Source organism: Chiloscyllium plagiosum, unplaced genomic scaffold (assembly GCF_037043375.1).
Source record: "Chiloscyllium plagiosum isolate Xiang-an unplaced genomic scaffold, Cpla_swu_hap1 HiC_scaffold_24, whole genome shotgun sequence".
In the NCBI taxonomy this organism is placed as follows: domain Eukaryota; kingdom Metazoa; phylum Chordata; class Chondrichthyes; order Orectolobiformes; family Hemiscylliidae; genus Chiloscyllium; species Chiloscyllium plagiosum.
The window spans coordinates 57,947,844-57,975,622 of NW_028270162.1; the positions used below are offsets into that span (position 1 = coordinate 57,947,844).

Genomic DNA, 27,779 nt, shown 5'->3' on the forward strand with positions numbered 1-27,779 from the left:
TACCTGTTAGGCAGGGATGAAGTAGTTACGCGAGGGAACCATGGTTTACTAAAGATGTTGAATCTTCTGTCAAGAGGAAGAAGGCTTTTGTAAAGATGAGACATGATGGCTCAATTAGGGCACTTGAGAGTTACAAGTTAGCCAAGAAGGACCTAAAGAGAGAGCTAAGAAGAGCCAGGAGGAGACATGAGAAATCTTTGGCTGGTAGGATCAAGGAAAACCCTAAAGTTTTCTATAGGTAAGCTATATAGAGTAAGGTTGGGGCGAGTCAAGGACACTAGTAGGAAGTTGTGCATGGAGTCCAAGAAGATAGGAGAGGCGCTAAATGAGTTTTTTTGTCAGAATTCACGTAGGAAAAATAAAATGTCCAGGAGAATATTGAGATTCAGGCTACTAGATTAGATGGGGTTGAGGTTCATGAGGAGGTGGTGTTAGCAATTCTGGAAAGTGTGAAAATAGACAAGTCCCCTGGGGCAGATGGGATTTATCCTAGGATTCTCCGGGAAGCTAGGGAGGAGATTGCAGAGCCTTTAGCATTAATCTTGGTCGTCATTGTCTACAGGAATAATGCCAGAGACTGGACAATAGCAAGTGTTGTTCCCTTGTTCAAGAAGGGGAGTAGAGACAACCCTGGTAATTATAGACTAGTGAGCCTTGCTTTGCTTTTGAGTAAAGTGTTGGAGAGGATTATAAGAGATAGGATTTATAATCATCTAGAAAGGAATAATTTGATTAGCGATAATCAACACAGTTTTGTGAAGGGTAGGTCATGCCTCACAAACCTTATTGAATTCTTTGAGAAGGTGACCAAAACAGGTGGGAGTGTAAAGCGATTCATGTGGTGTATATGGACTTTAGTAAAGCGTTTGATAAGGTTTCCCATGGTAGGCCATTGCACAAAATACGGAGGCATGGGATTGAAGGTGATTTAGCGGTTTGGATCAGAAACTGCTTAGATATAAGAAGACAGAGGGTGGTGGCTGATGAGAAATGTTCATCCTGAGTTCAGTCACTAGTGGTGTACCGCACGGATCTGTTTTGGGGCCACTGCTGTTTTTCATTCCTATAAATAACCTGACGAGGGCGTAGAAGGATGGGTTAGTACATTTGCGGATGACACTAAGGTCGCAGTTGTGGACGGTGCCGAAGGATATTGCAGGTTACAGAGGGAAGTAGATAAGCTGCAGAGCTGGGCTGAGAGATGGCAAATGGAGTTTAATGTGGAAAAGTGTGAGGTAATTCACTTTGGAAGGAGTAGTAGGAGTATAGAGTACTGGACTAATGGTAAGATTCTTGCCGGTGTGGATGAGTAGAGATCTCGGTGTCCTGAGAATTGCCACTCTGGTTGATAGGATTTTTAATAAGGCGTATGGTGTGTTAGCTACTATTAGTAGAGCGGTTGAGTTTCGGAGCCATGAGGTCATGTTGCAGCTGTACAAAACTCTGGTACGGCCGCATTTGGAGTATTGCAGACAATTCTGGTTGTTGCATTATAGGAAGGATGTAGCATTGGAAAGGGTGTAGAGAAGATTTACCAGGATGTTGCCTGGAATGGAGGGAAGGCCTTATGAGGAAAGGCTAAGGACTTGAGGCTGTTTTCATTAGAGAGATGATGATTGAGAAGTGACTTAATAGAGACATACAAGATGATCAGAGGATTAGATAAGGTGGACAATGAGAGCCATTTTCCTCAGATGGTGATAGCTAGCACGAGGAGACATAGCTTTAAATTGAGAGGTGGTAGATATAGGACAGATCACATAGAGGGTGGTACGTGTATGGAATGAGCTGGTGGAGGCTGGTATAATTGCAACATTTAAGAGGCATTTGGATGGGTATATGAATAGGAAGGGTTTGGAGGGATATGGGCCAGGTGCTGGCAGGTGGGACTAGATTGGATTGGGATATCTGGTCGGCATGGACAGGTTGGACCGAAGGGTCTGTTTCCATGCTGTACATCTCTATGACTCTATGTCAGACGTAGTTTCTTTACTCGGAGGGTAGTAGGGGCGTGCAATTCTCTGTCTTCAATAGTAGTAGACTAGCCAACTTTAAGGGCATTTAAATGGTCATTGGATAAACATATGGATGAAAATGTAATAGTGTAGGTTAGATGGGCTTCAGATTAGTTCCACAGGTTGGCACAACATCAGGGACCAAAGGGCCTGTACCGCGCTGCAATGTTCTATGTTCAAGACTTGCAGGTTGAGTCAATAGTCAGGAAGGTAAATGCAATGATGGCATTATTTTGAGAGGACTTGAATGTAAAAGCAGGGATGTACTTCTGAGGCTCTATAAGGCTCTTGTCATCCACATTTGGAGTATTATGTGCAGTTTTGGGCCCCAAATCTCAGGAAAGATGTACTCACCCCGGGGCATGTTCAGAGGAGGTTCATGAGAATAGTCCCAGGAATGAAATGCTTAACATATGAGGAACATTTGAGGACTCTGGGTTTATACTCAGAGTTTAGAAGGATGAGGGGGAGTCTAATTGAAACATGCAGAATACTGAATGGCCTGGACAGAGTAGATGCTTCCATTGGTAGGAGAGACTAGGACAGGAGGCATTTGGAGAGTTGGATGACAGGAGGCAGAGAGTTGGGATAAAAGGTTCTTTTTCGGAATGGCAGCCGGTGACAAGCAGTGTCCCGCAGGGTTCAGTGTTGGGGCCGCAGCTGTTCAGATTATATATTAATGATCTGGATGAAGGGACTGGGGGCATTCTAGCGAAGTTTGCCGACGATACAAAGTTAGGTGGACAGGCAGGTAGTACTGAGGAAGTGGGGAGGCTGCAGAAGGATCTAGACAGTTTGGAGGAGTGGTCCAGGAAATGGTTGATGGAATTCAATGTGAGCAAATGTGAGGTCTTGCACTTTGGGAAAAAGAATAGAAGCATGGATTACTTTCTAAACGGTGAGAAAATTCGTAAAGCCAAAGTACAAAGGGATCTGGGAGTGCTAGTTGAGGATTCTCGAAAGGTAAACATGCAGGTTGAGTCCGTGATTAAGAAAGCAAATGCAATGTTGTCAATTATCTCAAGAGGGTTGGAATATAAAAGCACTGTTGTGCTACTGAGACTTTATAAAGCTCTGGTTAGGCCCCATTTGGAGTACTGTGTCCAGTTTTGGTCCCCACACCTCAGGAAGGACATACTGACACTGGAGCGTGTCCAGCAGAGATTCACACGGATGATCCCTGGAATGGTAGGTCTAACATACGAGGAACAGCTGAGGATCCTGGGATTGTATTCATTGGAGTTTAGAAGATTAAGGGGAGATCTAATAGAAACTTACAAGATAATACATGGCTTGGAAAGGGTGGATGCTAGGAAATTGTTTCCGTTCGGCGTGGAGACTAGGACCCGTGGACACAGCCTTAGAATTAGAGGGGATAAATTCAGAACAGAAATGCGGAGACATTTCTTCAGCCAGAGTGTGGTGGGCCTGTGGAATTCATTGCCACAGAGTGCAGTGGAGGCTGGGATGCTAAATGTCTTCAAGGCAGAAATTGATAAATTCTTGATGTCACAAGGAATTAAGGGCTACGGGGAGAATGTGGGTAAGTGGAGTTGAAATGCCCATCAGCCATGATTGAATGGCGGAGTGGACTCGATGGACCGAATGGCCTTACTTCCGCTCCTATGTCTTATGGTCTTATGGACCTGAGGGCACAGCCGTAGAGTAAAGGGAAGACCTTTTAGAACAGAGATAAGGAGAATCTTCTGCAGTCAAAGAGTGTTGAATCTAAGGAATTCATTGCCACAGAAGGCCATGCCACTGAGTCTATTGAAGACTGAGATAGATAGGTTCTTGAGTATCAAGGGGAGAAAGCGGAAGAATGGGGTTGAGAAACTTATCAGCCATGATTGAATGGCGGAGCAGACTCAATGGCCTAATTTCTACTTGGGCTAACTCTGTCCTCATGCCTAAATAATTTCCTTTGTTTAATGCCAGAACACTACTGTGGGAATCCACTTTCTCACCCACATACAGAATTTTGAATTCTGTCATACTATGGTCGTTGCTCCCAGAGGATCCTTAAGTATGATGTCATCAATTAATCTCTCCTCATTACCCAATACCAAATCTGAATAGCCTGCTCCCTGGTTGGTTCCACAACATACTGCTGCAACAAACAATCTCTAATACATTCAGTGAACTCTGCCTCCAGGCAATCCTTGCCAATTTGATTCTTCCAATCTATATGCATGTTAAAATCACCCATGTTTATTGCTGTACCTTTCTTACAAGCCTCTAATATTTCCTGATTTATACTGTGCCCACTGCAGAGCCACAAGTTGGCAACCTATGGATTACTCCGACCAAGTACTTATTCCCTTTGCTATTTCCTGTTTTACCCAGACTGATTCCACATGTTGATTCCACATGTGCTTATGTAAGTTCTCATTACAGCACTGATCCCTTCCTTCACCAGCAAGGCCAGACCACATCTTTTTCTTTCCAGTCTATCTTTGCGAAATGCTGAGTACCCCTGGATATTCAATTCCCAGACCTGGCCTCCTTCTAACCATGTCTCAGTAATCGCTCTAAAACTATACCCTTTTGTTTCTATTTGCCCTATTTACTCATTAATGTAATGACAGATCAGACAGAGTTGTGGGTGCGGCTGGAATATTTGATCAAGTATGGTAACGGGAAACCCAAATAAAACTGAGTCACTGTGAATTAAGGGGAAACTCTGCTGGTTAGAGTCATGTCTGGCACAAAGGAAGACAGTTATTATTAGAGATCTAACCAGTTACCCCAAGAGGGTGTTGCAGGATTTCCTCCTCAGGTTGATATTTTTAATCATCATGTTCAGAGGTGTTATTACCCGCCTCTGGGACTTGAACCCGGGCCTCCTAGCTCTGAGATAGGGACACTATCGACATGCTACAAGAGCCCTGCTTCCTAGTGTAGTCCCTTAGGACCAACCTTTTCCAGTTGCTTCACCAATGACCTTTTTGAGGTCAGGAGTGGAGATGTTTGCTTATGATTGCACACTGTTCTATACTGTATGCAACCCCTCAGATAATGAAGCAGCTGGTACTTACAGACAGTGAGACTCAGACAATAATCAGACTCTGCTTAATGGCTTCATGCAATAAAAGTTTCAACTAATGACCATCTCCAGCAAGACAGTCTAACCATCTCCTCTTGATAATCAACTGCTTTCCAATCACTGAATATTCCACATCGTTGGGCAATACAATTGACTGGAAACTGAAGTGGACCAGACATGTAAGTACTGTGGCTACAGAAGCAGGTCAGAGGCTGGGAGTTCTGTGGTGAGTGACTCAACCTTTCATTCCTGAAAGTCTATCTGACATCTACAAGGCTCAGGCCAGGAGAGTAATGGAATACTCCCACTTGCCTGGATGATTGCAGCTCCAACAACACTCAAGAAGTTGATGTCATCTAGAATAAAGCAACCAGCATGATTGGCATCCCACTCACCATCTTCAACATTCCATTTTAACGCACTGTAGCAGCAGCACTGCACTGCAGCAACTTACCAAACATCCTTTGACAGCACTATCCAAAACTGTGACCCTCACCACCTAGGAGGACAAAGGGAGCAGATGCATGGGAACATCACCATCTTCAAGTTCCCCTCCAAGCCACAGACCATCCTGATTTGGAAATATATCACCATTCCTGCAGTGTTGCTGGGTCAAAAAGCTGGAGCTCCCTTCCTAACAGTACTCCCTGCAAGAGTTCAAGAAAGCAGCCCATTATCACCTTCTCTAGGACTGTTTGGGGGTTTGCAAGTGACACTCAAATACCATGAGCAAATTAAAAGGCCTGTTTTTGTTCACTGTTTTAAAGGGGTGGGGGGAGAGTGGCTGTGGCTGATTTAACCTTGCTGTTCCTACGTGCAGATCTTGTGTTTTGTTTGCTTGTCAGGTTTAAACATTGAGACTTTGTAATTACAGGAACAGCAGTTTCTTCAAATGCTGAGAGATGCTGGGAGCAAAGAGATGAAGAAGCATATGGTGAGACAGAAATTCTTGACTCCATTGATCGAGCGCTATGAAAATGCTCTGCAAGTATTTCAACAGGTTCTTAAGGTAACTCCAATGCACATGGGATTTTGTTACAAAGTCTCTCAAAGTATGGTCAAAATGAAACTTGGTTCATGCATATCTCTTATCTTTCCACTTTACTGACTGCAGTAATACTGCTGTATTCAGGGTCAATGTGAATTGATGTAATTGGTTCAAGGGACTGAATGGTCATCTCCTCTATTACTAAACTAAAATGAATGGAAGATGGGAGGCTAGAAAAGCGGGGAAGAGATTGAGTTGGGGGTTCCAAAACATAACAGAATATGTCAGCCCCTCAAAACTTCCCATCGTTCACTAAGATTATAGTAATGCGATTGTGGCTTTATCTCCACTTTTCTCTCTGCCACTCCATAACCCTTGACTCCCTTATCAAATAAAAATGAGATCAGCACAGCCTTTGAATATATTCAGTGGCCCAGCCTTCTCTGATTAACGTCCCTTTGAGAGTAGACAGTCCCACAAACCACATGAGGGAGGAGCTGGCCAGAGTCGATTGGAAGGGGAGATGATGGAGCAGCAATTGCAGAAGTTTCTGGGGGTAATTCAGGAGGCAAAGCAGAAATTCATCCCAATGAAGAAGAAATACTAAGGGGAGGACTAGACAACTATGGCTAACAAGGGAAGTCAGGGACATTAAAGCAAAAGAAAAAGCATGTGATGTGGGGAAGATAAATGGGAAGCCAGTGGATTCGGAAGCTTTTTTAAAAAAACAGAAGAGGATAACTAAAAAAAGAAATGGGGGGAGAAGATGAAATGAGGGCAAGCTAACCAATAATATAAAAGAAGATTGTCATGTGTATTCTAGTACAGAAGTACAGTGAGAATTTTTTATAATGGCTGCCTTTAATGGTGCCATCTTAAGTACAAATACCTAGGTATGAGTCTTAGATATAGAAGAGAAATAAAAGGGAAAGTTAGTAGCATTACTTACATTGTTGAAGAATTGACATTTCAAACAGCAGCAATTCAGCATGTGGTCTGACTGCCCGCACCAGGCTCCAGTCCAACAGCTGTCTCGCTCTGGTCCATGCCTGTAGTCCGTTCCACATTGGTACTTAGCTGCACCAAGATAATTGTGCTGCATCAGGACTCACTTCCCGTCGTGCTGCTCCTGGACCTGCTTGCCTGCATGCTGCTTTGGGACTAAAAAGAGAGAAAAAAACCCGTAAAGAACAGGCAGAGCAGAGGAGCTCCACGTGGAGCATCCTCCTTTGCTACCATTTTGCTAGAAGTAGATATATTAAAGGAGGCAAGAGTGGGCATTAGGCTCCTGGAAAATGAGGCTGGAGAAGTCATAATAGGAATTGAAATAGCAGAGGAACTGAATAGGTACTTTGCATCAGTCTTCACAGTGGATAATACCAGAAGTTCAGGAGAGTCAATGGCAAAGGTTAATGTAGTGACCATCACTGAGGAGAAGGTGGTGGGAAAATGGAAGGGTCTATAAGATGGATAGATCACCAAGACTGGATGAACTACACCCTAGGGTTCTGAAGGAGATAACTGAGAAGATTGGGGGCATTGGTAGTGGTCTTTAAGGAATCACTGGAGTCAGGAAGGGTCCCAGAGGACTGGAAAATGGATAATGTAACAGCCCTGTTTAAGCAGGGAAAGAGGTGGGAGACAGGAAACTGTAGGCTGGTTAGCCTGACCTCGGTCATTGGTAAGACATTAGATTTCATTGTTAGGGATGAGATTCTGGAATGCTTGGAAGTGCATGGAAAAATAGGGCTGAGTCAGTGCAGTTTCATCAGGAGGAGGCAATGCCGTATAAATCAATTAGAATTCTTGAAGGAGATATTGAGCAAGTTAAACAAAGGAGAGCCAGTAGATTTCCAGAAGGCCTTTGATAAGGTGCTGCACAGGAGGCTGCTAAATAAAATAAGACCCATGATGGTAGAGACAAGGTGCTGGTATGGATAGAGGATTGGCTGACTGGCAGAAGGCAGAGAGTGGGGATAAAGGATTTCAGGATGGCAGCGGTGACTAATGGAGTTCCACAGGGGTCAGGTGAATAAAGTTTGGCAGGTGTAGGCAAATGATACTGGTAATGACTTTGATGGCAGTGAAGCTGAGAGTTAGCTGTGAGGTTTCCTGTATGCTGAAGGGTGGAGTATTGCCGCAGGGCTTTACATTTCCAAATCGGCTGCACTGCCCCAACCCACTCGTGCTGAGAAAAGTATACTGTGAGATGATATAAGGAAAGCAAATTATTTCTAAACTCTGAAAATTATATAGAGTGGATTGGTGTGAAGGTCAACAATCTGACTGCCATTTTTAAATTATCAATTCTCCAAATGTTTTCAGTGCCTGCTATATTTTCCAGGCAATGGGCATTGAACACAAGTTTTGATTTTTTTTTTACTTTTGTTATAACTAGGTGATACAAGTTATAAAAGGCTTGTCACCCAGATTTCTTTATTCACTTGTGGGCAGTGGGCACCGCTGGCTGACCAGCATTTATTACCTGCCCCCAAAGCCTTTGAGAAGGTGGGGGTGAGCTTTCTTCTTCAACTGTTTCAGTCCCATAATGCCCTGAGGAAGGGAATTTTAGGATTTTGACCCAATGACAGTGAAGGAACTGAGATATATTTCCAAGTCAGGATGGTGAGTGGTTTGGAAGGGAACTTGTAGGGGGTGGTGTTCCCATGTATCTGCTGCTCTTGTCCTTCCAGATTGAAGTGGTCATGTGTTTGGAAAATGGAAAGATGGATTGTGTTCCTCATCTTCCACCTTGGGACCCTTCAACCACATGACATTAATGTGGATTTCACTAGTTTCTTCATCTCCCCCCCCCCCCCCCCATCCCAGATCCATCCTCCCAACTCGGCACTCCCCTCATGACCTGTCCTACCTGTTCAACTTCCTTCCCACCTATCCGCTCCATCCTCCTCTCTGACCTATCACCATTACTCTCACCTACACTGTCCCCTCAGCCTCAGCCCCCTCCAATTTATCTCTCCTCCCCCTCGGCTCACTAGCCTCATTCCTAATGAAGGGTTTTTGCCTGAAATGTCGATTCTCCTGCTCCTGGGATGCTGTTGGACCTGCTGTGCTTTTCCAGCACCACACTCCCGAACTCTGCTTTTAAAGAGCTGCCTTTCATGCATTGTTAAAAATACTTAACAGTCATAGAGTTATACAGCATAGAAACAGAGCTTTTGGTCCAACTGGACCACACTGACCATGTTTCTGAACTAAATTAGTCCCACTTGCCTGCATTTGGCCCATATCCCTCCAAATCTTTCTAATTTATGTACTTATCCCAATGTCTTCGAAATGATGATGTACCATTTTCTCTGGCAGTTCATTCCACACACCAGTCTGTAAAAAAAAAAAGTTGCCCATCATGTCCTTTTTATGTCTTTCTCCTCTCACCTTACAAATATACCCCCTAGTTTTGAACTCACCCACCGTAAGGAAAAGGCCTTGCTATTCACCCTATGATTTTATAAACCTCTATAACGTCACCTCTCAATCTCCTACACTCCAGTGAAGAAAACCTCAGTGTATCCACCCTTTTCTTATAATTCAAACCCTCCATTCCCAGTAACGTCCTGGTAAATGTCCAATTTGATAATATCCTTCCTATGACTGGACAAGAAGAACTGCACACAGTACTCCAGAAGAGGCCTCACCAATATCCTGTAAAACCTCAATATGATGTCCCAACTCCTATACTCAAAGGTGTGAGCAATAGCAAACATGCTAAAAGCCTCTTTAACCACCCTATCTACCTGTGATGCAAATTTCAAAAAATTATGCACCTGAACCCCAAGTTCTCTCTGTTCGACAATATTACCCAAAGCCCTACCATATACAATTAATGTCCTGTTCTTGTTTGTTTTACCAAAATACAATACCTCTCATTTATCCAAATTAAACTCATCTGCCACTCCTTAATCCATTGACCCAATTGATCGAGATCTCTTTGTAATCTTGGTAACCTTCACTGACCACTATACCATCAATTTTGGTGTCATCTGCAAATTTACTAATGCGTCCTGTATTCTCAGCCAGATCATTTATATAAATGACAAGTAAAAGTGGACCCAGTACCGATCCCTGTGGAACATCTCTGGTCATGGGCCTCCAGTCCAAATAACAACCTTCCACCACCACTCTCTGTTTCCTACCATTATGCCAATTTTGTATCCAATTGGCAAGCTCACCCTGAATTCCATGTGACCTAATCTAATTAGTCTACCATGCAGAACCTTGTCAAAGCCTTTTCTTTTTTTTATAGATATTTTTATTGAAAATCTAACATTTTTATTGAAAATTTAACATATTTTTACAAGCTTACAAATAAAAAACCCAAAGTATAAACATTGATATACAATTAAATCTTAAATAAATAATAACCAAAATCTATCAAACAGAAAAAAAGAGATACCAAGAGAAGAAAAACCAAAACTCAACTAACTATTAATCTAACCTACAACTAACCAGAGTGTATAATTAAGTCTCTTACATTATTCAGGGAAAAAAAAAGACAGATAACACAGAAATTGACTAGTGAGATACATGCTCGGAATGTATTAACATCAAATCATAACAAAACCCATATTCGTGCGGGATTCTTCTCCCAAGGGGCCCCGGACCAGCCAGGTTCGCCATCTCAATTAAATAAAAGCCCTTGTTAGGATGACCGAAATATCTGTATTTGTGTAATTCAAGAAGGGCTGCCATATTTTATGGAATAATTTGGTCTTTTGGTGCACCATATTTGTAAGGAAATCAAGGGAAATACATTCCATGATTATTCTGTGCCAATTCGAAAGTCCATGGGGGCCCTCAGCCACCCAGTTTACCAAAATATTTTTCCTTGCACAGAAAGAGAGAATAGAAAATAATCTCTTCCCGTGCATGTCCAGGGAGGGTAAGCTCGAAAAGCCCAAAAGGAGAGATACTGGATCCACTCTAATTTCCATTCCTAAGATTTCTGTCAGAGCACTTGCTACTTTAGTCCAATATCTACGGATCTTATGACAGGTCCATAAGCAGTGTACAAGAGTGCCCACCTCTATTTTACATTTGGGAAACATTGGAGATGCTTCTGCCTTAAATTTTGTCCGGTGCTATATGGTCTCTATGAAGTATCTTCAACTGAATGGCCTGAGTTCTGTTGCAAATGGAAATTCTTCTGGCATTTTCCCACATTTCTATAGGGATTTCCAGCCCCAAATCCTGATCCCATGTTTTAAGCAGATTGTCTATATCTCCCGATACTTCATCATTTAATAAATGATAAATAGCGCTGACCGAAGATACCCCCATTGGCCATAACACTCTACGTTCTCTATCTGATTTATAAAGACTATCTAATAGCGTAGTCTTCTTCTGTATGTAATCTCGAAAGAGATCACCATTTGGTAATCCAAATTTCTGCTGCAGCTGTTCAAAAGACATCAGGACCCCTTCCTTAAACAGATCCCCTAAACAGGAGAGACCCCTGGATCTCCAGAGTTTGAATGTGGCATCTGTAAGGCCTGGTTGAAACCCCCATGCTCCCACTATCGGAGCATAGGGGGATGTTTTACGTGAATTGCCCTCATTTTGCCGCATTATATTCCAAGCTTTAATTGTATTTAGTATTATAGGGTTTTTACATTGATCCGTGATGATTTTCCTCTTGTCTGAAAATAAAAGATTAATAAGTGGGCATTTTACTTGAGAAGCCTCGATTTCCAGCCAGGTTGATTGCGGGTCAGACAAGACCCAATCAGCTATGTAGCTTAACAGGGAACTTAACTGATATTTCCTAAAATCTGGGAAATCCAGTCCTCCCCTTGCCTGTGGAAGCTGTAGCTTCCTCAGCTTAATGAGGGGCCGTCTATGATTCCAGATAAAGTAACCCAGCCAGCCATACAATTTACGTAGTGCCAGCCTCAGCAGCATCACCGGAAGCATTCTCATAGGGTATAGGAGACGGGGCAGGACATTCATTTTAATTAGTGCTATTCTACCCAGCCAGGAAATTGGAAGGTCTCCCCATCGCTGGAGGTCCTGCCTTATCCTCTCCAGTAAATGGACAAAGTTAGCCTTGTATAACTGACCAAATACTGGGGTAATAAAAATGCCTAAATATAAGAAACCCTCCAGGGACCACCGAAAGGGAAAGTGGGATCCGTCCAATGGGTGGGATATACTAGCAAGGCCACCCATTGGCATAGCCTCCGATTTTGAAAAATTTTATAGCGTGAAAATGCACTAAATGTATGAATAACTTGGATTAAGCGAGGCATGGACATCAAAGGATTACTGAGGAATAGAAGAACATCATCTGCATAAAGGGTAATTTTATGTTTACCTGTACCAATCCTCGGTGCTGTTATATTAGGGTCAGCCTGTATAGCTTCTGCTAGTGGCTCAATCATTAGCGTAAATAGCAATGGCGAGAGAGGACATCCCTGACGGCAGCCCCTATCCACACTGAAGCTATCCGAGCCTAATCTATTGGTAATCACAACTGCTTTGGGATCGTTATACAGTGTTGAGACCCATTTGGTAAACACCTGTCCAACGCCAAACCTTTCCAACGTGTAAAACAGATATGACCATTCAACCCTATCAAATGCCTTTTCCGCGTCTAATGAAACTACTACTCCTGGTATCTTTTCCTGATGGCAGGCTTGAATCACATTTGAAACCCTTCTAACATTACTGGATGATCTACGGCCCTTAATAAACCTCGTCTGATCCTCCTTTATGATGTGTGGCAATACCCTTTCTAGCCTCAATACTAACGTTTTAGAAAGGATTTTAAAATCTACATTTAGCAAGGATATTGGTCTTCTGGGTCCTTTCCTTTTTTGAGAATAAGGGAGATATTTGCCTCTTTCAGCGAAGGCGGGAGACAGCCCTGACTGTATGCGTAGTTAAACATGTCCATAATTGGACCAGCCAATATTCCTGTAAATTCTTTATAGAATTCAGCTTGAAAGCCATCTGTCAAAACCTTTTTTAAAGTCCATGTAAACAACATCTACTACTCTTGTAATCATCAATCCTTTTGGTTACTTTCTTAAAAAAACTCAATCAAGTTCATGAGATAAGATTTCTCTCAAACAAAACCATGCTAACTGTCCCTAATCAGTCTTTGCCTCTTCAAATGCATATAAATCCTTTCTTTCAGAATCACCTCCAACAATTTATCCACCACCGATCTCTGGCTCACAGGTCTATAGTTCACAGGCTTCTGCTTACTACTTTACTTAAATAAGAGCACAACATTAGCCACCCTCCAGTCCTCTGGCACCTCATCTGTGGTTATAGATGATACAAATATTTCTGCTAGGGACCCCGCAATTCCATCCCTAACTTCGCACAATGTCCTGGGTCTCGGAGATTTATCCACTTTTAAGTTTAAGACCTTTAGCACTACCTCTTCTGTAATGCGAACTGTTTTCAAGACATCAATATTTATTTCCCCAAGTTCTCTTGCCCCCATGTCTTTCTCCACAGTAAAACTGATACTAAATATTTATTTAGTATCTCTCCCATCTGCTGAGATCCAAGACAAAGATGATCTTGTTGATCTTTAAAGGGCCCTATTCTCTCTCGTTGCTGTTTTCGTCTTAATGTACTTGTAGAATCTCTTTGGATTTTCCTTAACTTTATTTGCTAAGGCTCTCATTTCCCCTCTTTGCCCTCATAAGATGAATGCCTCTATACTCTTCAAGAGATTCATTTGATCCCAATCCTCTATATCTAATGTATGATTCTTACTTATTCTGGACTAGAACCTCAAAATCTTTATTCATCTGGAGCTGGAGTTGGATGAACTTAGGAACTTAGGATCATTCGGGAGGCAGAGGGGGTCATAGATCAGAGCTTTAGGGAAGTAGTAACTCCAAAGATTACAGACAGATGGGTGACAGTGAGGGGGACTGGGAGGAAGCAGCCAGTATAGGGACCCCCTGCGGCCATTCCCCTCAAGAACAAGTATACCGTTTTGGATACTTGTGGGGGGGGGGGGGGGGGGGGGACGACTTACCAGGGGTAAGCAATGGGGTTCAGGCCTCTGGCATGGAGCCTGTCCCCGTTGCTCAGAAGGGAAGGGTGGAGAAGAGCAGAGCAATAGTTATTGGGGACTCGATAGTTCGGGGCACAGATAGGCAGTTCTGTGGTGGCGAGAGAGACTCACGTTTGGTATGTTGCCTCCCAGGTGCAAGGGTACGTGATGTCTCTGATCGTGTTTTCCGGGTCCTTAAGGGGGAGGGGGAGCATCCCGAAGTCGTGGTCCACATTGGCACCAACGACATAGGTAGGAAGAGGGCTGAGGATGTTAGGCAGGCTTTCAGGGAGCTAGGTTGGAAGCTCAGAGTTGAACAAACAGAGTTGTTGTCTCTGGTTTGTTGCCGGTGCCACGTGATAGAGAGTCGAGGAATAGGGAGAGAGAACAGTTAAATGCGTGGCTACAGGGATGGTGCAGGAGGGAGGGATTCCGGTGTCTGGTAACTGGGGTTCTTTCTGGGGAAGGTGGGACCTCTATAAACAGATGGTCTACACCTGAACCTGAGGGGCACCAGTATCCTTGGGGGGAGGTTTCCTAGTGCTCTTGGGGGGGGGGGGGGGGGGGGGGGTTTAAACTAACTCTGCAGGGGCATGGGAACCTAGACTGTAGCTTTAGGGTGCAGGACCTGGAGTGTAGGGAGGTTAGGAACATGGCATCAATCTCAAAGGAGGGTGCCTGTAAACAGGAAAGTGGCTTGAAGTGTGTATACTTCAATGCAAGAAGTGTACGAAATAAGGTAGGTGAATTTGCAGCGAGGGTTGGTACCTGGGATTTCGATGTTGTGGCTATTACGGAGACATGGGTAGAACAGGGACAGGATTGGCTGTTGCAGGTTCCAGGGTTTAAATGTTTTAGTAGGGTCAGAGGTGGGGGTAAAAGAGGGGGAGGTGTGGCATTGCTTGTCAAAGCTAGTATTACAGCGGTGGAAAGGACGATGGATGAAGACTCGCCATCTGAGGTAGTTTGGGCTGAGGTTAGGAATAGGAAAGGTGAGGTCACCCTGTTAGGAGTTTTCTACAGGCCTCCTAATAGTCCTAGAAACGTAGAAGAAAGGATTGCGAGGATGATTCAGGAGAAGAGTGAAAGTAATAGGGTGGTTGTTATGGGGGACTTTAACTTTCCAGATATTGACTGGGAAAGCTATAGCTCGAGTTCGTTAGATGGGTCGGTGTTTGTCCAATGTGTGCAGGAGGGTTTCCTGACACAATATGTAGACAGGCCAACAAGATGTGAGGCCATGCTGGATTTGGTTCTGGGTAACGAACCAGGCCAGGTATTAGAATGGGAGGTAGGTGAGCACTTTGGGGACAGTGACCACAATTTGGTGACTTTTACTCTAGTGATGGAGAGGGATAAGTGTGCACTGAAGGGCAAGAGTTATAGCTGGGGGCAGGGAAATTATGATGCGGTGAGGCATGACTTAGGATGCGTGGCTTGGAAAAGTAGGCTTCAAGGCAAGGCCTTAATTGATATGTGGAACTTGTTCAAGGAGCAACTATTGAGTGTCCTTGACAAGTATGTACCTGTCAGGCAGGGAGGAAAGGGTCGTGTGAGGGAGCCGTGGTTTAATAAGGAATTGGAATCCCTTGTTAAATGGCAGAGGGTGGCCTATGTAAAGATGAGGCGTGAAGGTTCAATTGGGGCGATTGAGAGTTATAAGGTAGCTAGGAAGGATCTGAAGAGAGAGCTAAGAGCAGCAAGGAGGGGACATGAAAAGTCCTTAGTTGGTAGGATTAGGGAAAACCCGAAGGCTTTCTGTAGGTATGTCAGGAATAAAAGAATGACTAGGGTAGGAATAGGTCCAATCAAGGATAGTAATGGGAAGTTGCGTGTGGAGGTTGAAGAGATTGGGGAGACACTGAATGAATACTTTTCGTCAGTATTCACTCAGGAACAGGACATTGTTGCTGATGTGAATATTGAGTCACAATTAATTAGAATGGACGGCTTTGAGGTATGTAGGGAAGAGGTGTTGGAAATTCTGGAAAGGATGAAAATAGATAAGTCCCCTGGCCTGATGGCATTTATCCTAGGATTCTCTGGGAAGCAAGGGAGGAGATTGCAGAGCCATTGGCCTTGATTTTTATGTCCTCGTTGTCTACAGGAATAGTGCCAGAAGACTGGAGGATAGCAAATGTGGTTCCCTTGTTCAAGAAGGGGAGTAGGGATAACCCTAGTAACTATAGGCCGGTGAGTCTCACTTCTGTTGTGGGCAAAGTCTTAGAGAGAATTGTAAGGGATAGGATTTATGAACATCTGGATGGGAATAATGTGATCAAGGATAGTCAGCATGGTTTTGTGAAGGGCAGGTCGTGCCTCACAAACCTTATTGAATTCTTTGAGAAGGTGACTAAGGGGGTAGACAAGGGTAAAGCGGTAGATATGGTGTATATGGATTTTAGTAAGGCATTTGATAAGGTTCCCCATGGTAGGCTATTGCAAAAAATACGGAGGTATGGCATTGAGGGTGAGTTGGAGGTTTGGATTAGGAATTGGCTGGCTGGAAGAAGACAGAGGGTAGTAGTTGATGGTAAAGGTTCATCTTGGAGTGCAGTTACTAGTGGTGTTCCGCAAGGATCTGTTTTGGGACCATTGCTGTTTGTCATTTTTATAAATGACCTGGAGGAGGGGCTAGAAGGTTGGGTGAGCAAGTTTGCGGATGATACGAAAGTCGGTGGAGTTGTTGACAGTGAGGAAGGATGTGTCAGGTTACAGCGGGATATAGATAAGTTGCAGAGCTGGGCAGAAAGGTGGCAAATGGAGTTCAATGTAGGTAAGTGTGAGGGTGATTCACTTTGGTAAGAGTAACAAAAAGATGGGGTACTGGTCTAATTGTCGGATACTTGGTAGTGTGGATGGGCAGAGGGATCTTGGTGTCCATGTACACAGATCTCTGAAAGCTGCCACCCAGGTAAATAATGCTGTGAAGAAGGCATATGGCGGACTGGCTTTTATTGGTAGAGGAATTGAGTTCCGGAGCCCTGAGGTCATGTTGCAGTTGTATAAGACTCTGGTGCGGCCGCATCTGGAGTATTGTGTGCAGTTTTGGTCACCATACTATAGGAAAGATGAGGAGGCACTGGAACGGGTGAAAGAGGAGGTTTACCAGGATGTTGCCTGGTAAGGTAGGAAGATCGTATGAGGAAAGGCTGAGGCACTTGGGGCTGTTTTCATTGGAGAAAAGAAGGTTTAGGGGTGACTTGATAGAGGTGTACAAGATGATTAGGGGTTTAGATAGGGTTGACCATGAGAACCTTTTTCCACGTATGGAGTCAGCTATTATGAGGGGGCATAGCTTTAAATTAAGGGGTGGTAGGTATAGGATAGATGTTAGGGGTAGGTTCTTTACTCAGCAAGTCGTGAGTTCATGGAATGCCCTGCCAGTAGCAGTGGTGGACTCTCCCTCTTTATGGGCATTTAAACGGGCATTGGATAGACATATGGAGGATAGTGGGCTAGTATAGGTTAGGTGGGCTTGGATCGGCGCAACATCAAGGGCCAAAGGGCCTGTACTGCGCTGTATTTTTCTATGTTCTATCTATTATTCCTTAATCTTACCAGCCTCACCTTTCACTCGACCAGGAATATAAATTCTCTGAACTCTCATTATCATGCTTTTGAAAGCCTCCCACTTGTCAGTCGTTCCTTTACCTGTGAACAGTCTATTCCAATAAACTTTTGAAAGGTCTTGTCTCATATCATTAAAGTTTGCCTTACTCCATATAAGAATTTTAACTTGTATGGAAGGCTTATCCTTTTCCATAACTATTTTACAACTAATAGGATTATGATCACTAGTCCCAAAACATTTCCCCTACTAACACTTCAGTCACTTACCCTGCCTTATTTACCAAGAGGTCAAGTTTAGTTTGAAGGTAGATTTACATATTGATAAAGAAAATGCTCTTGAACACATTTAACAAATTCCTCACCATCCAAGCCTTTAAAACTATGGCAGTCCTAGTCAATGTTTGGAAAATTAAAATGCCCTGCTATTACAACCCTATTCTTCTTACATATATCTGAGATCTCTCTTTGTATTTGCACCTTAATTACCCCGTGATCATTGGGGTACCCATCAAGGTGATCATCCCTTTCTTATTTCCAATTTGTACCCATATAATTTCACTGGATGATTCCTCAGAAATGTCCTTGCTAATGACAGTAGTAATGTTTTCCTTAATGTAAAACACCACACTCCCTCCTTTCTTGCCTCTCCTTCCTATAGTATCTAAAACCTGCCGAAAATTGTGCTGCCAGTCCTGACCATCCCTCAACCAAGTTTCTGTCACAGCTAGGATGTCCCAGTCTCTTGTTCCCATACATGCTGTCATCAGTCTTACCTGTCAGATCCCTTCATTTATTTCAATGCAAGTTTAATTCTTCAGAATTACCTCATTTTCTGACTTGCTCATGTCTACCTTTTCTCATTAAATTGCACTCGTTTGTCTTTCTATTTTTACTGCTACTTAGGGATCACCCCACCCCTCTGAGTTTAAAGGCTCCTGAAATAGAGCATAGAACAGTACAGCACAGTACAGGCCCTTCGGCCCTCAATATTATGCCGACCTTTTATCCTACTCTAATTTCAAACTAACCTACATACCCATCATTGTACTATCATCCATGTGCCTATCCAAGAGTCACTTAAATGTCCCTGATGTATCTGACTCTACTACCACTGCTGGCAGTGCATTCCACACACCCACCACTCTCTGTGGAAAGAACCGACCTCTGACATCTCCCCTAAACCTTCCTCCAATCACCTTAAAATTATTCCCCCTCTGCCCTGGGAATAAGTCTCTGGCTATCCACTCTGTCTATGCCTCTCATCATCTTATACACCTCTAACAAGTCACCTCTCATCCTCCTTCACTCCAATAAGAAAGGCCGCAGCTCTCTCAACCTTTCTTCATAAGACATGCCCTCCAGTCCAGGCAGCATCCTGGTAAATCTTCTCTGCACCCTCTCTAAAGCTTCCACATCCTCCCTATAATGAGGCGACCAGAACTGAACGCAATATTCCAAATGTGGTCTAACCAGGGCACTATAAAGCTGCAGCATAATCCTGCAGCTCTTAAACTCAATCCACCTGCTAATGAAAGCAATACACCATATGCCGCCTTAACAACTCTCTCAACTTGGGTGGCAACTTTGAGGGATGTATGGACATGGACCCCAAGATCCCTCTATTCCTCCACACTGCCAAGAATCCTGCCTTTAACCCTGTATCCTGCATTCAAATCCATCTTCCAAAATGAATCACTTCACACTTTTCCAGGTTGAACTCCATCTGCCACTTCTCAGCCCAGCTCTGCATCCTGTCAATGTCCCATTACAACCTACAAGAGCCCTCCACTCTATCCACCAATCTTTGTGTCATCGGCAAACTTACTAACCCAACTTTCCACCACCTCATCCAAGTAAATTTATAAAAATCACAAAGAACAGAGGTCCCAGAATCGATCCCTATGGAACACCACTGGTCAGCAAGCTCCAGGCTGAATACATTTCATCTTCTACCACTCTGTCCTCTATGGGCCAGCCAGTTCTGTATCCAAACAGCCATATTTCCCTGTATCCCATGCCTCCTTACTTTCTGAATGAGCCCACCATGGGGAGCCTTATCAAATGCCTTGCTAAAATCCATGTAAACCACATTCACTGCTCTACCTTCATCAATGTGTTTTGTCACATTCTCAAAGAATTCATTAAGGCTTGTGAGGCATGACCTGCCCCTCACAAAGCCATGCTGACTATCTCTAATCAAACTATGGTTTTCCAAGTAATTATAATTGCTGTCTCTCTGAATCTTCTTCGATAATTTGCCTACCAGAGACGTAAGACTGATTGGTCTGTAATTCCCAGGATTATCCCTATTCCCTTTCTTGGCCAAGGGAATAACATTTGCCACCTCCAATCATCTGGCACCACTCCAGTGGACATGAGGACACAAAGATCATTCCAAAGGCGCAGCAATCTCTTCCCTCGTTTCCCATAGTAACCTAGGGTATATCCCAGCTGGCCCAGCGGATTTATCTATCCTTCGGGTTTTTTCCAAAGTTTTCAGCACGTCCTCCTTCTTAACTTCAACGTGTTCTTGCCTATCAGTCTGTTTCACGCCATCCTCACAAACTTCAGGGTCCCTCTCAGTAGTGAATACTGAAGCAAAGTATTCATTAAGGACCTTCTCTACCTCCTTTGACTCCAGGCACAAGTTCCCACCACTATATTACCCTCAATTTGGCCATCCTCTTGTTCCTCACATAAGTTTAGAATGCCTTGGGGTTTGCCCTTAATCCTACCTGCTAAGGCTATCTCATGCCCCATTCTCGCTCTCCTAAGTCCATTCTTCAGTTCCTTCCTGGCCACCTCGTAACCCTCTAAAGCCCTGTCTGATCCTTGCCTCCTCAACCTTAAGTAAGCTTCCTTCTTCCTCTTGACTAGATGTTCCACATCCCTTGTCATCCATGGTTATTTCAACCTACCATCCCTTCTTTGCCTCAGTGGGACAAACCTGTCCAACATGATCAGCAAGTGCTCTCTGAACAACCTCCAGATTGCTGTTATGCATTTCTGAGATCATCTGCTCCTGTTCTAGGCACCCCAGTTCCTGTCTAATAGCATTGTAATTCACCCCCCACCCCCACCCCCACCAATTAAATAATTGTTGTGGTTCTGTTCACTGAGCTGGGAATTTGTGTTGCAGACGTTTCGTCCCCTGTCTAGGTGACATCCTCAGTGTTTGGGAGCCTCCTGTGAAGCGCTTCTGTGATGTTTCCTCCGGCATTTGTAGTGGTTTGATTCTGCCGCTTCCGGTTGTCAGTTCCAGCTGTCCGTTGCAGTGGTCAGTATATTGGGTCCAGGTCGATGTGCTTATTGATTGAATCTGTGGATGAGTGCCACGCCTCTAGGAATTCCCAGAGAACAGCCAAGGAATTCCTAGAGGCATGGCACTCATCCACAGATTCAATCAATAAGCACATCGACCTGGACCCAATATACCGACCACTGCAGCGGACAGCTGGAACTGACAACCGGAAGCGGCAGATTCAAACCACTATAAATGCTGGAGGAAACATCACAGAAGCGCTTCACAGGAGGCTCCCAAACACTGAGGATGTCACCTAGACAGGGGACGAAACGTCTGCAACACAAATTCCCAGCTCGGCGAACAGAACCACAACAACGACCACCCGAGCTACAAATCTTCTCCCAAACTTTGAACAATTAAATACTTTCCCATACTGTCTACTCCTAATCCTCTCCATGAGTGTAGTAAAGGTCAGAGACTTGTGATTACTATCACTGAAATACTCTTCCGCCGAGAGATCGAACACCTGGCAAGGATCATTGCCGAGCACTAAATCCAATATGCCTCCCCTCTAGTTGGCCTATCTACATAATTAGCAAGTCGCCCTGCCAGAATATTGGTCCCTTTTTTAAACATGTCTTTTCTGCCCCAGAAGAGATCCGAATGATCCAAAAACCTGAATCTTTGCACATTGCACCATTTCTTCAGCCATTGCTTTTTCTGCCCTATCATCTTATTCCTACTCTCATTAAACTCTGACACCGTAAGTAAGTCAGAGATTACTACCTTTGAGGTTCTGCTTTTTAATGTTCTACTTGTCCTTTTTTCTTTAGATTCATCATCATACAGCACGGAAACAGACCCTTCAGTCCAACCAGTCCATGCCAACCAAAATCCCAAACTAATCTCGTCCCACCTGCCTGTGGACCTCCGTCCTACTCCATCCACCTTTGTCGCCTAAGTCTACAAATTCCTCTTTCTTATCAATCTTACAGTTATAGCTGATCAGTTCTTTTAAGTTTATTTCTACCTTATAAAATCTAGCAGGACTGGGTATCCATTTTTAAGGAGAAACACAGGAACTACCTTATGGGCAGGAAATGTGCCATCCTTGCCCAATTTGGCCAACATTCGACTCCAAACTCACAGCAATGTAGGTGACACTCGACTTCCCTCTGGGAAATCCTCTTATATTCACTCTACCAAACCTTAACTCTTTCCCGAGGTCGTTCCTACCAACGTGTGTAACAACTTCTGCCTTCTCACTCTCCTCTTTGACAATATGCTTCAACCTTTTTGAGATGATCTTAACCCTAGACTAGGAAGGCAACATCCTATCCTACATTCACAGACAGGACTGCAGAATCTCCAGTCTGTGCCCATTGTCAGGACAGTCCCCTAATCAATTATTCTTTTAAATCTTGACAAACCCTCCTTAATATAAGATTCATTCCTAGTGCCCAAGATCTGCCTGCCACTTGTATTTTATGCAGAGAAACTATCCCCTTCAACAATGACCATAGGAAATCCACAAGATAAGCTTGCAACTCAGGAGAAGCTGCAAGATCCAAGCTACTCTTGTTCCACCATTTTTTTTTTGCTTTTAAAATAAAACTTCACAGAACTAAAATCTAATTTTCCTCCCTTTGATTCCGAGTTCCCAAATAATATCAATATGTTGCAAACCTTTATCACATGAAGTTAACTGTTCACTTGCTTCTGTCGTCAAATACTGACAGGTCAACTGTGGATTATGAACCACCTGGTAACTGTGCAAGACATCAGTAGGAATTGGAATGATGTTAGTCCAGAGGCTTGTGATTCAGTCTTTTGATGACACTGTCAATGTTTACATTTCCAATATGTTCTCTCCAGGATGAAAAGAGGAGGCAACGTCTGTGAAAAATAGAAATGAGAAGTTTGGAAATTATCTGGACAAAGAAAATGCACTGACCACTTAGGTTTATGAAGGAACCTCAACTGAAAAACTTTGATATTGTTTTTAAACAAATATATTTATATACAAATGTATATTTCAGACAGTCGATCATAATGGACAGTTTGTATTCTGGGGTCAATGGACAGTGTGTGATGGTGTCACATTCATAACTGGAGGAGAAAGTGAGGTCTGCAGATGCTGGAGATCAAAGTTGAAACTTTATTGCTGGAACAGCACAGCAGGTCAGGCAGCATCCTGTTCCCTGGATGCTGCCTGACCTGCTGTGCTGTTCCAGCAATAAAGTTTCAACTTTGAATTGAATCTCCTGTTCCCTGGATGCTGCCTGACCTGCTGTGCTGTTCCAGCAATAAAGTTTCAACTCACATTCATAACTGTACTGTAATAATATATGGATGTTACTGTAGATTGTAATGTTAATCTGGTGTAGATTTCCAAGTGGATTTTACAGCTGGTCTGTGAAACTGTCCAGAACCTTGACATGATATTGGCTATTGGCTAGCACTGAACCAGTGACCTAAAAGCGACAGTGCCACATCTTTGAACAACATTACTTGAAATTCCTTCGCAGCCAGCATCAAGGAACTGGGACACAGATTCCACACAAAGATTTGTTTCCTTATATAGGATTACTGTGATGCAGCAGTGTTTGTAGCCGGATCTACCATGGACTGTTCATGTTTTGTTTGAAGCTTAGTAGAATGTTTTCCACTGCTGAACATCAATAAGAGATGTCAATAAAAAATTGTGCAGAAAGAAGGGAAGGGACTGGAAGAAAAACAATGACCTTCCTTAAACTATAAAGATATACTAACTTAAAAGTGACTGATCAAACTGCTGCCATCACTGACAAGGAAAGCAAGGTTGATAATTGCACCAAAGGAGCTGCTCGAAATCCATTTCAAATGAACTAAGTGCCTTACGGAACCCCACTTGGACAAATGTATCCAGTCCCACTGGGAATCCTCATCATACAAACCCATTCCTGTTCTCGGTTAACATGCACTGAAAGAACAAGTGTATTGTGGTAGCGGTCAAAAACAGGAATCTAAACCAGACTTCTAATCAATAGTATTCATATCAATCCATGTACAATCAACCCAGATATAACTTTTTAAGAATAAAATATTTTCAAAGAAAGACTTTGAAGGCATTGAGAAGATAGTTGTCTATTGCTTAATACAAAATTAATCCCTTCTAATACTTAACTTTTGTTTTAATTCTGTCCTACCTGCCTGGCACTGAATTTTAGATCAACCAGCAGCCATTGCTCCTCCCGATCCATATACTTGCATTCGTGTGGTGCCTTAATGTAGAAGGATATCCCGAATCAGACTCAGTCTTCAATATCTTCCCAATTTTTAACTGTGCAGTCAGGCCAAGACTGATTACATACAGCTTGTTGAGGTCAGAGATAAACTTCTTACGTAGAATCCTAGAAATTTTATGGAACAGAAAGAGGTCACTCTGCCCATTGTCCATTCCTTTGGAAAAAAAACTGAGCCATTCCATCTAAACCCACTTTGCAGCGTTTGTGTAGTAGTACTGCAGGCACTTCAGGTGCAAATCTGGCAGTTTATTCCCTACTGTTATTAGACTGCTGAAAGGACCTCTCTAACTTCAGATAATGTTGATTTTGCTTTGTGCACTTCTTGTGTAGCTGTAACCTTGGATGCTTTAGTCTGTGTAAGCACTCTATGATCAGTATGTCCTTGTTTGCTATGATGTGCCTATACTGAGTGCAAACAAAACTTTGCACTGTATTTTGGTATATGTGAATAATATAAATCTAGAGTTGAGGCTTTCTGCCTCTCCTCCTCTTTCAAGCAGTGAGTTCCAAGACCGAGCAGACACTATGACGACGGGTGAATGGACACAGTGCAACAATTGCCAGACAGATGTTCCCTCTCAGTCAGGGAACACTTCAGCAGTCAAGGACGTTCAGCCTTGGATTTTCAGGTGACCGTCCTCCAAGGTAGACTTTGGGATAAGCAACAACGCAGAGTTGTAGCCAAGTCCGGTACCCATAAGGATGGCCTCAACTGGGATCTTGGGCTCATGTCACACTACAGGTGACTCCATTGCACTATACACTCTCGCACACATACACGGTCGCAGGATTCTTGCAACATACTTAAGGCTAAGATTTTAACGAACATAGATGGTTTTTTTAAGAAATAGTTTTAAGCTAAGAAATAACTTTAAAGTGTTGTAGCTGACCACAAAAGAAGCAGTAGGGGCATTTCGCAATAAGGTTATGGTATGATAAAGGGAATTGGATAAAATTCCAGGAAGGCTGTAACGAACAAGGACAAGGACAGCAGGATAACCAGATAAGGAAAATTAGTGAAAAACAAGTGAGGTAATCGATAGGATGAGACTAGACTAATGGGAAAAAGGGAGGTGTGATTCCGCAACTTGCAAACTGAATAAGAATGCTTACATGCTTTGTAGTGTACGCTTGCTTGCCTGTTTGCTCGCGCAGCTACCCATTACGTTAGATTTAGATTACATTACAGTGTGGAAACAGGCCCTTCAGCCCAACAAGTCCACACCGACCCACCGAAGCGCAACCCACCCATACCCCTTACCTAACACTACTGGCAATTTAGCATAGCCAATTCACCTGACCTGCACATCTTTGGACTGTGGGAGGAAACCCACACAGACACGGGGAGAATATGCAAACTCCTCCTGCCTGAGGTGGGAATTGAACCTGGATCTCTGGCTCTGTGAGGCAGCAGTGCTAACCACTGTGCCACCCCATTCTTGCAAGACCGTACAGAATAAAATGTCTGAGGCTTTGTCTTAGACTGAATCGTGAGTGAGTTTTGTTTCTCACACCAATAATATCCCTTATTGCTACCAGTAGATTCCTTGATGCTCTCCCTACATGAATGGTTTCCTGTTCAACAGTGTCATGGTCAGTTAGCTCATCCACTCTGAGCCCCTGCTCTCATCTAAACAAGCTGAAAGTACCACAAACCTATTTTACAATTGCAGAGGCTGATACACTCGCACTCTGGGGGTCCCCTTGGTGACCTCGGTCACATCTTCCTGTTCCTCACCACAGACCAAATCAGAAGACCTTCTGGTAAGTAGCGTGGCTGTCTCCTGGTTTAATTAATTAGAATTAAAGCATCCAGAAAACTCCCCCACCTGCATTCCTGATTCTTCAGTGTTTATGTTTAAGCCTCCAGTCATAAACTCTGAACTGAAGTTGCTCGAACTTTGAACATTGCCCTGTTTCGCTATTGCATTCAGGTGCACCCACATGCTGTAATCTTGACACCTTTTTTTTTCTTACAGTGCCCTTCTCGACAAAGTGCAATGCAGGCTTGATCTTTTCTTTTTGACACCTTATCTGTGCTGCTGTTCTTAATAAGTTTCAGTTAATTATTTAATGATATAATTCACTTATTATGTTGTTGCCGATGAGGGGAGAGGCCATTGGTGCTCGGAAACAAGCCGGGGCAGGTATCAGATCTTGTGGTGGGAGAGCATTTTGGTGATAGTGATCACAACCGCCTCACATTCTACATAGCTATGGAGAAGGAAAGGATTAGGCAAAATGGGAGGATATTTAATTGGGGAAGAGGAAACTATGATGCGATTAGACATGAGTTAGGAAGCATGGACTGGGAGCAATTGTTCCATGGTAAAGGCACTATAGACATGTGGAGACTGTTTAAGGAACAGTTGTTGCAAATGATCAATAAATATGTCCCTCTGAGACAGGCAAGAAGGGGTAAGATAAAGGAACCTTGGATGACGAGAGCGGTGGAGCTTCTCGTCAAAAGGAAAAAGGTAGCTTACATAAAGTGGAGGAAGCTAGGGTCAAACTCAGCTGTAGAGGATTACAGGCAGGCGAGGAAGGAGCTCAAAAATGGTCTGAGGAGAGCCAGGAGGAGTCACGAGAAAGGCTTGGCAGAACGGATTGGGGAGAACACAAAGGCATTTTACACTTATGTGAGGAATAAGAGAATGGTCAACGAAAGAGTAGGGCCAATCAGGGATAGCATAGGAAATTTGTGTGTGGAGATGGAAATGTGTTGCTGGAAAAGCGCAGCAGGTCAGGCAGCATCTAGGGAACAGGAGAATCGACGTTTCGGGCATTAGCCCTTCTTCAGGAATTTGTGTGTGGAGTCTGAGGAGGTAGGGGAAGCCCTAAATGAGTTTTTTGCTTCTGTCTTTACGAAAGAAACGAACTTTGTAGTGAATGAAACCTTTGAAGAGCAGGTGTGCATGCTGGAATGGACAGAGATAGAGGAAGCTGATGTGCTGAAAATTTTGTCAAACATTAAGTTTGACAAGTCGCCAGGCCCAGACCAGATTTGTCCTTGGCTGCTTTGGGAAACAAGAAATGCAATTGCTTCGCCACTTGCGAAGATCTTTGCATCCTCGCTCTCCACTGGAGTCGTACTTGAGGACTGGAGAGAGGCAAATGTAATTCCTCTCTTCAAGAAAGGAAATAGGGAAATCCCCGGCAATTACAGACCAGTAAGTCTCACGTCTGTTGTCTGCAAGGTGTTAGAAAGGATTCTGAGGGATAGGATTTACGACCATCTGGAAGAGCATGGCTTGATGAAAGGCAGTCAACATGGCTTTGTGAGGGGTAGGTCATGCCTCACAAACCTTATCGAGTTCTTTGAGGATGTGACTAGAAAAGTTGATGAGGGTCGAGCTGGGGTTGTGGTGTATATGGACTTCAGCAAGGCATTTGATAAGGTTCCCCATGGTAGGCTCATTCAGAAGGTCAGGAGGAATGGGATACAGGGGAACGTAGCTGTCTGGATACAGAATTGGCTGGCCAACAGAAGACAGCGAGTGGTAGTAGAAGGAAAATATTCTGCCTGGAGGTCTGTGGTGAGTGGTCTTCCACAGGGCTCTGTCCTTGGGCATCTACTGTTTGTAATTTTTA

General features: G+C 43.6%; 1 protein-coding gene across 2 annotated transcripts in view; it reads left to right on the forward strand.

Moving 5' to 3' along the window:
* Window positions 1–24,000, forward strand: part of ddx51 (DEAD (Asp-Glu-Ala-Asp) box polypeptide 51) — a 61,741-nt gene extending 37,741 nt beyond the window's left edge. For both annotated transcript variants that reach the window (XM_043716131.2, XM_088000214.1), the window contains exons 15-16: window positions 5,936–6,070; window positions 22,777–24,000. In XM_043716131.2, coding sequence (XP_043572066.2) covers window positions 5,936–6,070; window positions 22,777–22,803 — 162 coding nt within the window. In that variant the 3' untranslated portion in view covers window positions 22,804–24,000. The remainder of the gene's footprint in view (window positions 1–5,935; window positions 6,071–22,776) is intronic.
* Window positions 24,001–27,779: the final 3,779 nt, after the last annotated feature.